General features: G+C 49.4%; 2 protein-coding genes across 2 annotated transcripts in view; one reads left to right on the top strand and one right to left on the bottom strand.

Moving 5' to 3' along the window:
- The window catches only part of LOC144724476 (dnaJ homolog subfamily B member 6-B-like), a 30,830-nt gene extending 30,495 nt beyond the window's left edge, over positions 1-335 (bottom strand). The window contains exon 1 of the mRNA XM_078603671.1: positions 312-335. The gene's annotated coding sequence lies outside the window, so the exon portion shown is untranslated. The remainder of the gene's footprint in view (positions 1-311) is intronic.
- Positions 336-3,016: 2,681 nt separating this feature from the next.
- LOC144724464 (tubulin alpha-1A chain) lies at positions 3,017-8,041 on the top strand. Its single transcript, XM_078603623.1, has 4 exons — positions 3,017-3,131; positions 5,019-5,241; positions 6,107-6,255; positions 6,846-8,041. Exons 1-4 carry the CDS (start codon positions 3,129-3,131, stop codon positions 7,824-7,826), a joined length of 1,356 nt encoding a protein of 451 aa, XP_078459749.1. The 5' UTR covers positions 3,017-3,128; the 3' UTR covers positions 7,827-8,041.
- Positions 8,042-14,210: the final 6,169 nt, after the last annotated feature.

The raw sequence follows: 14,210 nt of genomic DNA, 5'->3' as shown, positions 1-14,210 counted from the left end.
CATCTCGTAGCGATAGAAGAGTGATAAGAAGGCGACCGACCGCTGGCGAGCGAGTGACTGCTGGAGTGAATGAGTGAGATTCAACTCATTCTAGATTTGAAGTTTTCGTGACTGCAGTCACGAAAGAACCAAAGAGTAGAGATTAACTCACTCCGATTCACTGTTCGTCATCGGATGGCTTTTGTCGTGTTGGTGACCCAGGTGACTGTCACAGACGAGACTCATCCTGGCCTCTTGGGTTCTCACCTGGTGACACACAAATATAAACTCCCCGAATGAACCTGCCTGCTGTTGTATGCGGACTTTCTCACCAGCAGTTCGGGTGACGACGATGTGTTTGCTCCAGAGTGGAACTTGCCTGCCACGTCGCTCCCCTCGTGTGTGTGTGAGAGGGCTCACAATGACGGCGTGGCCACTCAGATCTCAACTCCACGTTGCTAGGCGCCATTCCACCTCGCTTGTTGTAGTATCGGCTACTGAGCAACGGTCAACATTCAATTTCATAATGCCTCTCTCGGTGTGTTGTGTGTGTTTAGTATGTCTGTGTAGTTGGTGTGGATTTTTAGTATGTGCGTGTTGTGTGTGTGTGTTGTGTAGGTATGTGTAGTTGCTATGTATTTTTAGTATGTGTGTTTGTGTGTTATGTATGTCTGTGTAGTTGGTATGTATTTTTAGTATGTGCGTGTTGTGTGTGTGTTGTGTAGGTCTGTGTAGTTGGTATCTATTTTTAGTATGTGCGTGTTTAATCTGTGGGAAGCGGTGGCAGCCCGGCAACCCAAGCTCGATTCCCACTCAGGATCAAAGGCTGTGGTGAATATCTGAGCCGGTCCCGGGCAAACCCTAGGTCGACTCAGCCTTAAACGTCAGCACTTGTGGGGCGAAGCGAGTGGTCGTGCGTGGTGCTGGCCACCCACCACATCGCGTGTGCCCTGCCTGCCTCAAGAGGTGGACGTGTGTGCACAAAGGGCTTCTTAGCTCATCGGATTCCTTCAGGATGACGATGCCGAGGGGCTCGCTGACACCACTTGCCACAACAGTCTGAATATCCTATACGGGGGGTCTTTGTCTTTAATTTGTGTACATTGTATCGTGTGCTCATGGTATGTCTGAACTATATGTGTGTGTTTAGTCAGGGTTCTTCACTGTACCCTTCATGCTAGTCTGCCCGATACTCCCCTAGGTCGACTCAGCCTAAAATGACCACCACACACTGTCTAGTTTGTTCGTGGAGACAAAGGGTTCCCAGCCTCCACCTCGAGTGTCGTATTCCAGTTCGGGTTTCCCTTCAATTAATTGATTCAGTCACTCTTTTCAGATGTAGTTACCATACAAAGTAAGATGTCCAAACAAAAGCCGCTCGTTAAATAATTATCAAATGGTACACAGGCTTTAGTGTTGGGAACTATTGTGTTTCCACAAATTCATGTCAGTAGCAAACGATAGATATATCAGTTCAACACGAAGGATTTTGCGACCAATATCATCCAAAATAGAGGTTTGTGGGTTAGATCGCGTAAATATATAAATGTTGTGTCGTTAAAACCCGCCACCACCCGACACAGCCAACTAGTAAGGGTTGTCACGTAAACAGAACGTGACAATTCGTCACTAGTACAGCACTGGTGTGTAGTGCAGTGTATAGTGTAGTGTATAGTTGTGTAGTGTATAGTGTAGTGTATAGTTGTATAGTGTAGTGTATAGTTGTTTAGTGTAGTGTATAGTGTAGTGTATAGTGTAGTGTACTAGTACAGCACTAACCGGTGTGTTGGAGAGCCAAGCCACAACATTCACAAACTAAGTACGACGTTTCGCCAGTAATTACAACTAGCTTCATCAGGCGACACAGCCTGACAGATCAGTTTGTAAATGTTGTGGCTTGGCTCTCCAACACACTGGTTAGTGCTGTACTAGTACACTACACTATATACTACATAATACACTACACTATACACTACACAATACACTACACACTACACTACTATACAATACACTACACACTAGTGCTGTACTAGTGACGAATTGGCCACGTTGTTTACGTGACAACCCTTACTAGTTGGCTGTGTCGGGTGGTGGCGGGTTTAAACGACACATTTATATATTTACGCGATCTAACCCACAAACCTCTATTATGATAGATATATCACTTAACGACACGGGTGGCAATGGTTTAATCGGGCTACAACCGTGCTGATGAGAAGTTAAAACCCTCCTATTTGCCTTCAGAATGGAATGCAAACAAATATGGTGACGGATCTGCTGATTGGTAGTGGTACACAATCGCACGAAACAACTCAACACGCTCATCAATGACACTGTGTATGGCCTTGAAAGGAAAACAAATATATAATAGGCGACGTTTCGGGTAATGGGCCTTCTTCATTGCACAAAATAAGTCAAAAGGCATTGATTATTGGATGAGTTAAGCGATGGCGCAGCGTTCGGTACACTGCGCCACGAAGCCGGTAACTGGAGTGAGATTCCTGCCCGAGGTGGACACGAGTAGTGTTGACGGGGGCGAGCCAAACTCAACTAACAGCCAGACCTAGCTTTATTTGACATTATTAAGTTGTGTTGATGACTTTATTTTCTCTTTCTCTCGTGCGTGCTTCGCGTCTCGCACTAAACCGTCGACCGTTGCTCTCTTGAAATCTGGAGAGTTTTGTTTGAGTAAAAGTGTTGTGCTAAACGCCGTTACCATGGCGACCTTTCTCATGCAAATCAGGTCGCCGTGGCAACGGACGCGGCGCGGCCCTGCCGCGAGGCCGCGCGCCTCGCTTCCGTTGCTACAAACAGCGCGGCGGTTGTGGGGGGGGCAGGGGGTGAGGGGGGGGTTACCTGGACAAAAGCGTTAAGATTCAAACGAGCCAATCAGCGCTGTCCCTCACTTTGCCGCCACGGCAATGGTAAACGGACGCGGTGCGGCGCAGCCAATGGGAGCACGCGCCCCCCTCCCCGCACCTTCGCGTTGCTGCCACCCTCGGACGGCTCCGCGTCGCCGTGGGCGCGGAGTATAAAAGGCGGAGCGGTGAGGCCAGGCGGCCATTCGAGCTCACGGCAGCTGCATAAAGGCTGAGACGAGCGAGATCCTCCTCACCCAGTCGCCTCCTTCGTTCAGCTAAAACAACAACATGGTAAAGTATATCACAATTCATGTTATTTTACGATATATATGCACCGTCACAAGCCTATGTCTATATCGATACGGTGCGCCTGTTTCGTTGAATTGCAGGGTAAAATAGAAATGAACGGGATTCTCTGTAAAAGGAGGCACCGCGCATATCGAGAATTTTCCAGGGGATGCGATTGGCCATGTTGGGTTTTCTGTGCTAAATAAATAAATATATTTTGATTTAAAGCTTTCGTGACTGCAGGGATTAATATTATTGGTTCTTTCGGTAAAGTCACGTTGAAGGGAAACAAAATAATACAAATATAAAACAAATAATTGTATTGTTTCCCTTCTACGTGACTTTACCGAAAGAACCAATAACATAAATAACTGTCACGCATTGCGGCGTTGAGGACCGTTCGCCAAAGCCCGCACCGTTAGATTTTATTGCATTTGTTGCACTGTGATTTTTTTTCTCAGCTGTCATCATTGTTGAAATTCACAATATGCAATGTATTCATCCAGCAGTGGATTGACCATGGTTGATCGTGAATCTTATTTTTTTTTCATATTGAACATATTCAACGTCGTGGCAGGTTAAGCTTCGTAATTTTTTAGATTTTTTTTATTGTGCAATTATGAAATATACATTCGCGTGAGTATTGTGTTCGATTATTGTGTGTATTGTACATTAATAAATGCGTTTTAAAAAAATGCACCGAGGCTGGTGTTACACGCACGGATGTGCGCGTTACATGGGATGACAGGCACCGCAATGCGCCCATATAATTTAAACAAAGAAAATTACATTGCGAGTACGAGAGCGCTTGGCTTGAGTAACCTGATGTCATTCTTTCCCAGCCACACTGGCACTGGCCAATGGCCGTGCCTGTATTCCCGTTAACGTCCGTTGTTACAACAGCAGCAGCTACCGTGTGTGTAGCTGCTGCTGCTGTTACAGCAAACGGCTACGCGATGCCGTCAGTCTGCACGAACCGCATTTCCCCATTGCCCATGGAGCCTCCGCCACTCCCCTCCATCTCGTGCTGCCCCTCCCTCTCTAGCCCATCCCAGAGCGTGACATCCTTTATCTCAAGCCCAGTAATGAGAATACATCATTCTCCGCACCCCATCTTGTTTTCTTTCCACGGCGCACGGCCCCCACCCCGAACTACCATCACGAAAAATCTGCCTTTTTAAATAATTAATGGGCTATTCGGCCACATATAAAGAAAAACCCCACCAGCTCTAAGCAAATACAGTAATCGCTAAAGAATGTGCAGCCTACTATTAATCAGACTGGAGTCATGCGGGCTGCAGAGCCATACCACGACTCCCTAAAGACAAAGATCCCCTGTTACAGACGAGTGAGGCGAGTGCTGCGAGCCAACAACAATGGAGGCTGGCACGGCACACGATGGGGATGGTGGAGCATAGAACCACACGTGTGGCTCTGCCTGGTCTCTCCATTGTGAGACGTAGTATATTCTGGTGTTTTCGAAATGGCTTGATGTAACCCAGGCTGCCTTTGCAAAAAATGCATTGCTGTATATCTCAACTTGCCTATATTTTATTTTCTGGTTAAATAGAGGCAACTGCTCTCCTATATTGTTGGTATTTACACACAGCATCCCATATAGGGATGCCCGGGGGCATTAAGAAGCCACTTACCACAGATGGCCACATAGTAATCGAATGCATTTTGCCATGTTTGACAATCGCTGCACCGCCGCTGGCACAACATGCTACCGACGGGCATGGTGGTGAATAAAATCCAAGTTGCAGAGATCGTAGCAGAATACATAAACCACTGCACCACCTCTCCCTGTGTCGGCACTCAATATTTCTGCTGGTACTGACCCCATGTCAATGTCTGTTTCCTTCTGTGTCCCCTCTGCTCCCCGCACAGCGTGAGTGCATCTCCATCCACGTGGGGCAGGCTGGCGTGCAGATCGGCAATGCATGCTGGGAGCTCTACTGCCTGGAGCACGGCATCCAGCCCGACGGGCAGATGCCGAGCGACAAGACCATCGGAGGGGGCGACGACTCCTTCAACACCTTCTTCAGCGAGACCGGCGCGGGCAAACACGTGCCCCGCGCCGTGTTTGTGGACCTGGAGCCCACCGTAGTGGGTGCGTGAGGGCCTCCCGTGTGAAACCAGAGAGTGGGGGGAGATGGGACAGAGATGGGGACCCCCTTTCATTTCTTGCACCACAGCCCATGCGAACCAGATTCAGACTATTTATACTGGAGGAATCTGATGAGCCATTAAGATATTTTTCACAGATGTCCAGTAACCATGACAACCCCATTTTTTGGTAAATAGATGTCTCGGTCACAGACAATTCGTCAAGGCCATTTGTGACTTTTGCTCCGTTATATGTTTTGAATTAATGTGGGACATTGCTCATCCTCCACATTCCCCTGACCAGGGCTAATGTATAAAAAACATTTGTCTTTTCACCGGTGATAGGCTTACTGAACCATTGTTTTCTAGCAGCATTTGTTTAATTGGGCAGTATTCATAGATATTTCCTCATAGAGGGCCCATTGCAGAAATACTACTGGGTTGCTTTGTGTGGGAAGCAAGAGATCACTACAAACATGTAGCTCATTGAGCACAATCGAGCACATTGTATAATCTATGCACAGCCACGGTGCATTGTAATACAGACCAAGGCCTGTTCACAAGAAATAAAACATTGTAACATTAAGTGCTGTCAAAGCAATGAACTGGGTGATCTAAGTTTGATTCCTGGCCATAGATTACATAAGTGGCATATTATATATAAACTGGTCCTGGGACTCCCAATTCACCAACCTTCACTGACCACAGAAGTGGATTTACAAATGGCTGTATAATACATTACATTACGAAGCGCTATCAGCCACAACAGTTTATTTCCCGTTGGCGTTTTTGACGATCGCACGTGACTACGGACTGCAAGTAAAATGACGTGTGAGGTGTTAATCGAACGGCGTGGCCTGCGTGTGCAGACGAGGTGCGCACGGGGACGTACCGCCAGCTCTTCCACCCCGAGCAGCTGATCACGGGCAAGGAGGACGCCGCCAACAACTACGCTCGTGGCCACTACACCATTGGCAAGGAGATCGTCGACCTGGTGCTGGACCGCATCCGCAAGCTGGTGAGAGAGCCCATCCACAGAGTACTCCACCTCTTTCAGAAACGTAGCCATCAGCGCTGTCGTTGTCCTCATCGGTTTTGGCCATCGTTATGCTTGTAACCGGAGATTCTCGCACCTCCGATTAGCACGGTTGGCTACGGACAGTGCGAAAAAAGTTCAACATCAACGGCAAATGAGAGTACAAGGATGAGCAAAGGTCCCCTCTAAAGCACTAGTTTATGTTTTAAGAGGATATGGTTTAACATCCAGAGTGGGCCCAAAATGTTTATTGGAGAGAACTAGCGGTTCGAAGACCACCGTCCATCCCATTGCAAAGCGAAATATGTCGAGCCATTAGCAGAGAGTGAGCAACAGTGCAGGTTTGGACAAGGTGAGCGAGAGTGGTGAGATTGCAACAGGCACCGCCGAAGCATGATGACAAGTCCGTCAATAAATGTAGCAAAGGTTCACATGATGTATGTGTCTTACGAAGGAAGTTTAATGCATTGATACATCATATCCCTTGTCATTAAGCACCGTATAAATTAATGTTTGAACATTGAATGCAGCCTTGTGGTTTTAATGTGATTCCCTCTCTGTCTGTGACCCAGGCGGATCAGTGCACGGGGCTGCAGGGCTTCCTGATCTTCCACAGCTTTGGCGGTGGCACGGGCTCGGGCTTCACCTCGCTGCTCATGGAGCGCCTCTCGGTCGACTACGGCAAAAAGTCCAAGCTGGAGTTCGCCATCTACCCGGCACCGCAGGTGTCCACCGCCGTGGTGGAGCCCTACAACTCCATCCTCACCACCCACACCACCCTGGAGCACTCGGACTGCGCCTTCATGGTCGACAACGAGGCCATCTACGACATCTGCCGCCGCAACCTGGACATCGAGCGCCCCACCTACACCAACCTCAACCGCCTCATCGGCCAGATCGTGTCGTCCATCACCGCCTCGCTGCGCTTCGACGGTGCCCTCAACGTCGACCTCACCGAGTTCCAGACCAACCTGGTGCCCTACCCGCGCATCCACTTCCCGCTGGCGACCTACGCGCCCGTCATCTCGGCCGAGAAGGCCTACCACGAGCAGCTGTCCGTCGCCGAGATCACCAACGCCTGCTTCGAGCCGGCCAACCAGATGGTGAAGTGCGACCCCCGCCACGGCAAGTACATGGCGTGCTGCATGCTGTATCGCGGCGACGTCGTGCCCAAGGACGTCAACGCCGCCATCGCCACCATCAAGACCAAGCGCACCATCCAGTTTGTCGACTGGTGCCCCACGGGCTTCAAGGTCGGCATCAACTACCAGCCGCCCACCGTGGTGCCCGGGGGAGACCTGGCAAAGGTGCAGCGCGCTGTCTGCATGCTCAGCAACACCACGGCCATCGCCGAGGCCTGGGCTCGCCTGGACCACAAGTTCGACCTCATGTACGCCAAGCGCGCCTTCGTGCACTGGTACGTGGGAGAGGGCATGGAGGAGGGGGAGTTCTCGGAGGCTCGCGAGGATCTGGCGGCGCTGGAGAAGGATTACGAGGAGGTGGGCGTCGACTCGGTGGAGGGAGAGGGCGAGGAGGAGGGAGAGGAGTACTAGAGCCGGAGGCTCGTCCCTCTGTCGGCCAGTGGCCGCGCTCCTTCAAGCAAAACAAAAAAATTTTGGTGTGTGTCCTACTTTTTCTATCCAACTCATGGGGTTCGGAGTCCCACCTATCTTTGTACCACGCATATTTGTGAAGCCCTATTTTTCTGCTACAAGAGTCCTGTACTGTGTTCTTGTTCTTGAAAATAAATAAAGAGGTCACATACCAACTGGTCGTTTCACTGGTGCGCGTTTTATTTCGGGTACGTTTGCGAGTTGTGCGGTCGGTCGATGGGCGCTGTCGATACTGTGAGGATGGAACGATGCGTGCGTTGTCTGTTTATCCATTGCCGCGATTCATCGCCGGCTTAATGCGCCCTTGGAATTGGGCAGCATATCGACCACAGCACTCAATTCAATTTGGGAGGTAAATCAGCCTTTGGATGCTTCTCTCGTTAACGTCTGACTCCGTGCCCCTACTGGACATCTGTGAAAGAGCTTTATAGCTCATTGGATTCCTCCCGTATAAGTAAATATTCTGATTCTGTTAACCCACCTGACGATTTTCACCTGACCCAGTTTTTTTCCTCTTTGTGGTCACGTGCATGTGGTCACGTGCATTTTATTATTTTATGGAGGTGGTTTAATGTTACGAAATTAATTATTTAACGCTTTAATTGCCATCTGCTGGTGTGTTGTAACCACACTGCTTGGGGCTGTGGCAGAAATCTGTAGGAAAGGCCACATGGGGATGAGATCCAGACGGCTGCAGCTTGCGTGACCCAGTTTAAACTTTAATAGATGAAACTCGAATGTAATGACAGTTGCATTCCAGTTATGTTTTTCCTAAATGCTCAGTAAAATTAAGGGTTTGTTTTGCAGTATTAAATTGAATATGCACCTCCTTGAAATTATACATATTTCAGATGTATTTAGGATGCTTAGACATCTTAAATGATTTATATACACAAGTACACGTGTCTTGAATGGAGTATTCTTCCCAGTAGGGTGCATTTTTGTATTTGGAGCGGTGACAGTACATTGCATTATAAACTCAAGTGACTTGATGTCGATGCACAACCACAGCGAGCATCAGTGATGAATGATATCTGAACTGGTAATGGGGTGCCCCTTCCCAAAATACCTTTTTTATCAACACCACCATGGTGTATGGTCAAGCGACCCCCGTGACTCACTGTGCGAGGCCACCCAACGGTTGGCTGACTGGATTGTTCTTCAACGGTGTATTCAAGTAAACCGCACACTTGTGGCAAACATTGGAAGGCCATTGTGCCTGTCACCCTAACACGAACCACATTTAGTTTTCCATTGATTCCCTTTTTAGGTAAATTCACGCAGTGCCACGTGGTGTAGAGTAAACACGCTGTGTCGTCCTCACAACAGAAGAGAGCTCCGGCAACGGAACCCCATCCTTGCACCACCAAGCAAAGCGCTTCATGCAGCCCCACACTCCAGTCCGTTTGCAGGTGGTTTGCCACGGTTCAAGTGTTGCTGTATTTAGCCAGGTGAGAAGCTCGAGATCATGATGTGCAAGTCACCTGGGTCACATTACAACTAAAATAAAAGTACAGAGAGAAAGGAAGATCTCGTAAAATCGTCATCACTGCACAAACAAATCGATGCTAAATTATACATTTCCTGCAAGAAGTCGTCTGCGGAAGGTGATTTATAGACTGACTGGACTAGTACGAATTGACGTGCACTACTCGTGTGTACACTGACGAGGGTACAAGTGACGCTTGCCGTGGCTGCTACAGAGCCTCGTTCTCCCCTCGTGTAGGGCACAGCAATAGCGATACGCGCTCCCCACGTGACGATGGCAATGCTCGTCACGAATGATAAGACCAGAGTATTGTATGCTCGCAACATTATTATTAGCATTAGGCTTGCTTATCCTGGACGGCCTCGCTGAGTCTCAAGACTCCGTCGGGTCCTGCCAAGTTTTTGCAGTAGGGGATAATGGTTGCTGGATATAATCCCAAATGAGTAATGTGCCGGGATTGTTCAAATTTGGACCATTAAAGTGCGTGTGAGAATGGTCCTATTAACCATGTTATGCAAGTTATATGCCAAGGTGACAGCCTAATGCATTAACAACTTTTTTTAAACAGTTGCTGAACACAGGCCCAAGCGGCCAGAAACAAACAGCTTTTAAAAAACATCAAAATTGTAATTCACACGTTTCTTGAACAGAGCAAGGGGTATAGCGCCCTTGTAAGTTGTAATGGTTTGCGGTGTGGGAGCGAAATAGAAATTACAATTATTATCTTAACTATGAAAGGCATTTTTTGTCTGTCTGTGTCTCTCTGTCTGTGTGTGGCCGAAACTTGCGAAGGGTTGGCTCTCAAACTGTGTAAAACAAGTAACCAGGTCCCACGCCATAAGCCCCGTGCTGAGCCAGCGCTATTCCGATTTCGCGTCCATCACCTTCAAAGTAGTTTGATACTGGTAGGAACCACTTGGTTCCACCAGCCTACAGGGGATTATTGTGTCCGTCCGTCGTGCATCCAAAAATGGGAGGGGTGGGGCTGGGTGGAGAGGGGAGGGTGGGGAGGGGTTGGGTGGGGAGGGGCGGGGTGGGGAGGGACTGGGTGGGGAGGGGCTGGGTGGGGAGGGGGAGGGTGGGGCTGGGTGGGGGGTGGGAGGGGTGGGGCTGGGTGGGGAGGGGCTAGTCACCCCGTGGTGTCCTTATAAAACTCAACGTTTAACCTACTCACGCCGGCTTGTGCCCGCCCTCACAGTCGGGCATATTTGCGGAATACACCACGCCGCCGTTGACCATGGCCATTGACCGTTCCTACCAGCTCCCTCCGCAGGAATGTGTTTAGCGATTTTAATGCTGTTTTCGGTTATGAATTTCTTACATAGCGTGTGCTCGACCCTACCAACTGACGCGCGTTCGGTGGGGGTGAGAGGGGAATTATCTTTCGTGTGGACACTGAGCAAGGTCACACAGATTTACGGCTCCCTTCAAACATTACCCTGACTGTTTACTCATTACAAATTGCCTTTTATAGATAAGATATTTCTTGACAGGGATGAACCATTGTTTATGAAGAATAGCCTTTTTCTGTACTCTTGAGGCATAACCAGCCATGCAATATCACTTACTGCACAAGGGCAAACCAATACATATACTCAATTACATCTTCATTCTATCATAGTTACACTTGCCCTCTCAGTACGGGGGTTGAGCAGTGACGTTATGTCAATTATGCTTGATTGGTGCACATCTGCTCATAATTACAGGTAGATTAGGTTAATTTTGTATTCGTTGACTTTCATTAATTTCCCACTCTTGCTCGCGGCAAATATTTGCACCAAAATGCCGGAACACCCTCGCAGTCGCTCCTAATTAATTATTATACATGTGTGCATTTCCCCTCTCCCTTGCTTCTTTCGTGAAAGTCACGTACATAGATAACTATTATTTACGAACTTATTTACTCTATATAAGAGTGTGCATGTATACGTCCATGTGTGCGTGTGAGTCCATCTATGTGTGTGCGTTGTGTCTGCGAGTCCGTGTGTTTTTGCGTCAATGTGTGTGCGAGTCAATGTACAGTATGTGTGTGTGACCGTCGCTGTGTTTGTGTACGTCCATATGTGTGTGTGTGCGGTGTGTGTTTAAGTTGATGTGTGTGTGTAAGGCCATATGTGTGTGCGTAGTTCCATGTGCGTGTGAGTCTATGTATGTGTGTGCTGAAGCTGATGTGTTTGTGTGTGTTAGTCGATGTGTGTGTGGTTCCATGTGTGTCAGTCGATTGTGTGTGTCGAAATGTGTGTCTGCGTGAGTCCATGTGCGTTTGTAAGTCGACATGTGTTTGTGTGTGTATGTCGATGTCTTTGTGTGTGGGTCGATGTGTGTATGTGTAGGTCTATGTGTGTGTGACTCTATGTATTTGTGTGTTTCAGTACATGTGTGTTTGTGTAAGTCGATGCGTGTGTGTGTAAGTCGATGCGTGTATGTGAGTCGTTGTGTGTCTGTACGTCGATATGTGCATGTGTAAGTCCATGTGTGATTAGTCCGGACAGGCAACGCTGTCGTGGGCAGTGCTGTGGGGGGAGGGCCAATTCCGATTGGCCTTTCCCCTCATGGCGTTTGTGACCACCACAGCAACCAAATGGGGGCTCTGGATGGGTGCGAGGGGTTGGTAACCCCTCCACCTTCAATTAATTATCACTAAATCACGACTAAATAAGCTTGTGCCGGAGGCTTCGGGGGCACAGGCGTCTATGACGTCTCTTGGCCAAACGCCATTTGGCAGAGCCAGGAGACTGAATCCTCCAGAAACAACAATAAACCACAACGTGTGGTCACGTGGAAAGTTCAAACGCTCACTGCAGAGGAGAGGCTGTCACTCCTCTGTCAGGAGCTGGACCGGTACCGCCTGGATCTCTGTGGTATTCAGGAGGTCCGGTGGACCGGCTCTGGCTCCTGCCACCATGAGGGGTGAACAGTCCTCTACTCGCGACAGGAGACTGCCAAACAACAGGGTGTGGATCTTCTTCTGAATAAAATAATGAAGGGGGCGTAGGAGCGTGGCGGTGAGGTGTGGGAAGCTCTAAGCCCCAGGCCACTTTGAGCTCGCCTTTTCATCAACCAGAGGCGAGGAGTGGTGGTCGTGGTAACTTATGCCCCCACTCAAGACGAACATCCATGGGGGGTTGCAGGCAAGGCCGATGAGTCAGATGCCTTCTATGACCTGTCACAGGTGCTAGCTAAAGTGGCCCCTCGGGATAGAGTCATCTTGTTGGGTGACTTCAATGCCCGAGTTGGTCATGATGCTGGCACCTGGTCTGGAGTGATTGGAAGGCATGGGCCAGATCAGCTCAATAACAAAGACAGGAGGCTGCTAGATTTTTGTGCAGCCCATTGCCTTGTAATTACCAACACGCTGTTCTGCTGTTCTGGCATTGGCGCATCTACACCACATCATGGATGCATGCCAGGTCCAGGCAAGAACATCTGCTGGACTACATAGTGACGGAACAGCGGATGCGGGCCCATGTCCTTGACACCAGGACCTACCGTGGAGCTGATCTGCTCACTGACCATCGACTTGTCATCTGTAAGATGCGCCTGCCATTCTTCCACTCCGGTGGTGGGTGTACACCCAGGACCCAATTCAAACCCTTAGTGGCATGGTCTCAGCTAGCTGATGAAAGTTGCAAGCGAGAATTTCATCATCGGTTGTGGCTGGGATTGGCATCGTCTCCCACTCCTCCTGATGTCGAGGGGAAATGGGCGAGGTTTAGGAATGTGGCTCATGCAGCTGCAATGGCTGCTTTGTGTACACGGTCGAGACCTCCCCAGAGACCCTGGCTGACAGAGGAGGTGTTCAAGCTGGCTGAGAAAAAGCGACAGGCCCACTCTCATCGGCTACAGCATCCCACGTCGGAGAATGAGGAGGCTTACCGCAGCCTTCGCTCAGGGGTTCGGAGAGCCGTGAGGCACTGCAAGGATGGGTGGTGGTCGCGGGTTACTGATGAGATGGAATCTGCCTAAATGGCATCAAAAAAGTAACCTGCAGCGCCGCACCTATTACCATCATTAGGGGAAAGAACGGCGTTTGTGCACAGACTGCCCTACATGACATAACAACAGTCTGGACCACTGGACGGGTTCTGCAGGATTGGAAGGATGCCCTGGTGGTTCCACTCTTTAAGAAGGGGGATCGCACAAATTGTAACAACTACAGGGGCATCTCACTCCTCAGTGTGCCAGGAAAGGTCCTGGCACACTGAGGCTAAAGCACAGAAAGTTGGCACAGTAGGGGGCACATGTGGTGCATCAGCCAGTCGTGTCAGTCGACCTGTGGCACCTGCTGGGTCTGCCCCGTGACCTCCTGCCAGCGGGCGGTCGACACTTCACGTGGCCTCAAGGTGCACATAGCCTGGTACAAGCGTCGTGGTGACGTCACCGCTACTTCGTGGCGAATGGCGGTTGTTGTGTGTGAGTCAATGTGTGTGTGTAAGTCTATGTGTGTGTGTGAGTCCTTGTGTGTGTGTAACTCCATGTGTGTGTGTAATGTCGATGTCTGTGTGTGTGAGTCCATGTGTGTGTGTAAGTCGATGTGTTCCTATGTGTGTGGGCCGATGTCAGTGTGTGTGTAAGTCGATGTGTGTGTGTCTTTTTCGCCCGGGCAACGTCGGGTGCTTCCCGCTAGTTTATTATAAGAGCCTGGTAAGATAAAAAAGAGGCCACGGGGGGCGGGGGGGTGTTACAATGTCGAGCGGCCTCCGTTGTGGCTACCACTATTACTGCCGTGTATGTTGATGCTGTGAGTGTTGATGTTGTGTGTGTTGATGCCGTGTGTGTTGATGCTGTGTTTTGATGCCGTGTATGTTGATGCTGTGAGTGTTGATGCTGTGTGT

This window comes from Lampetra planeri, chromosome 2, assembly GCF_965212315.1.
Source record: "Lampetra planeri chromosome 2, kcLamPlan1.2.h2, whole genome shotgun sequence".
In the NCBI taxonomy this organism is placed as follows: domain Eukaryota; kingdom Metazoa; phylum Chordata; class Hyperoartia; order Petromyzontiformes; family Petromyzontidae; genus Lampetra; species Lampetra planeri.
This window is presented reverse-complemented; position numbering and strand designations above follow the sequence as displayed.

Coding starts and splice junctions, on each gene's coding strand:
- LOC144724464 (XM_078603623.1), top strand. Junction 5,242..6,106: donor CCTGGAGCCCACCGTAGTGG/GTGCGTGAGGGC, acceptor CTGCGTGTGCAG/ACGAGGTGCGCACGGGGACG. Junction 6,256..6,845: donor TGGACCGCATCCGCAAGCTG/GTGAGAGAGCCC, acceptor TCTGTGACCCAG/GCGGATCAGTGCACGGGGCT.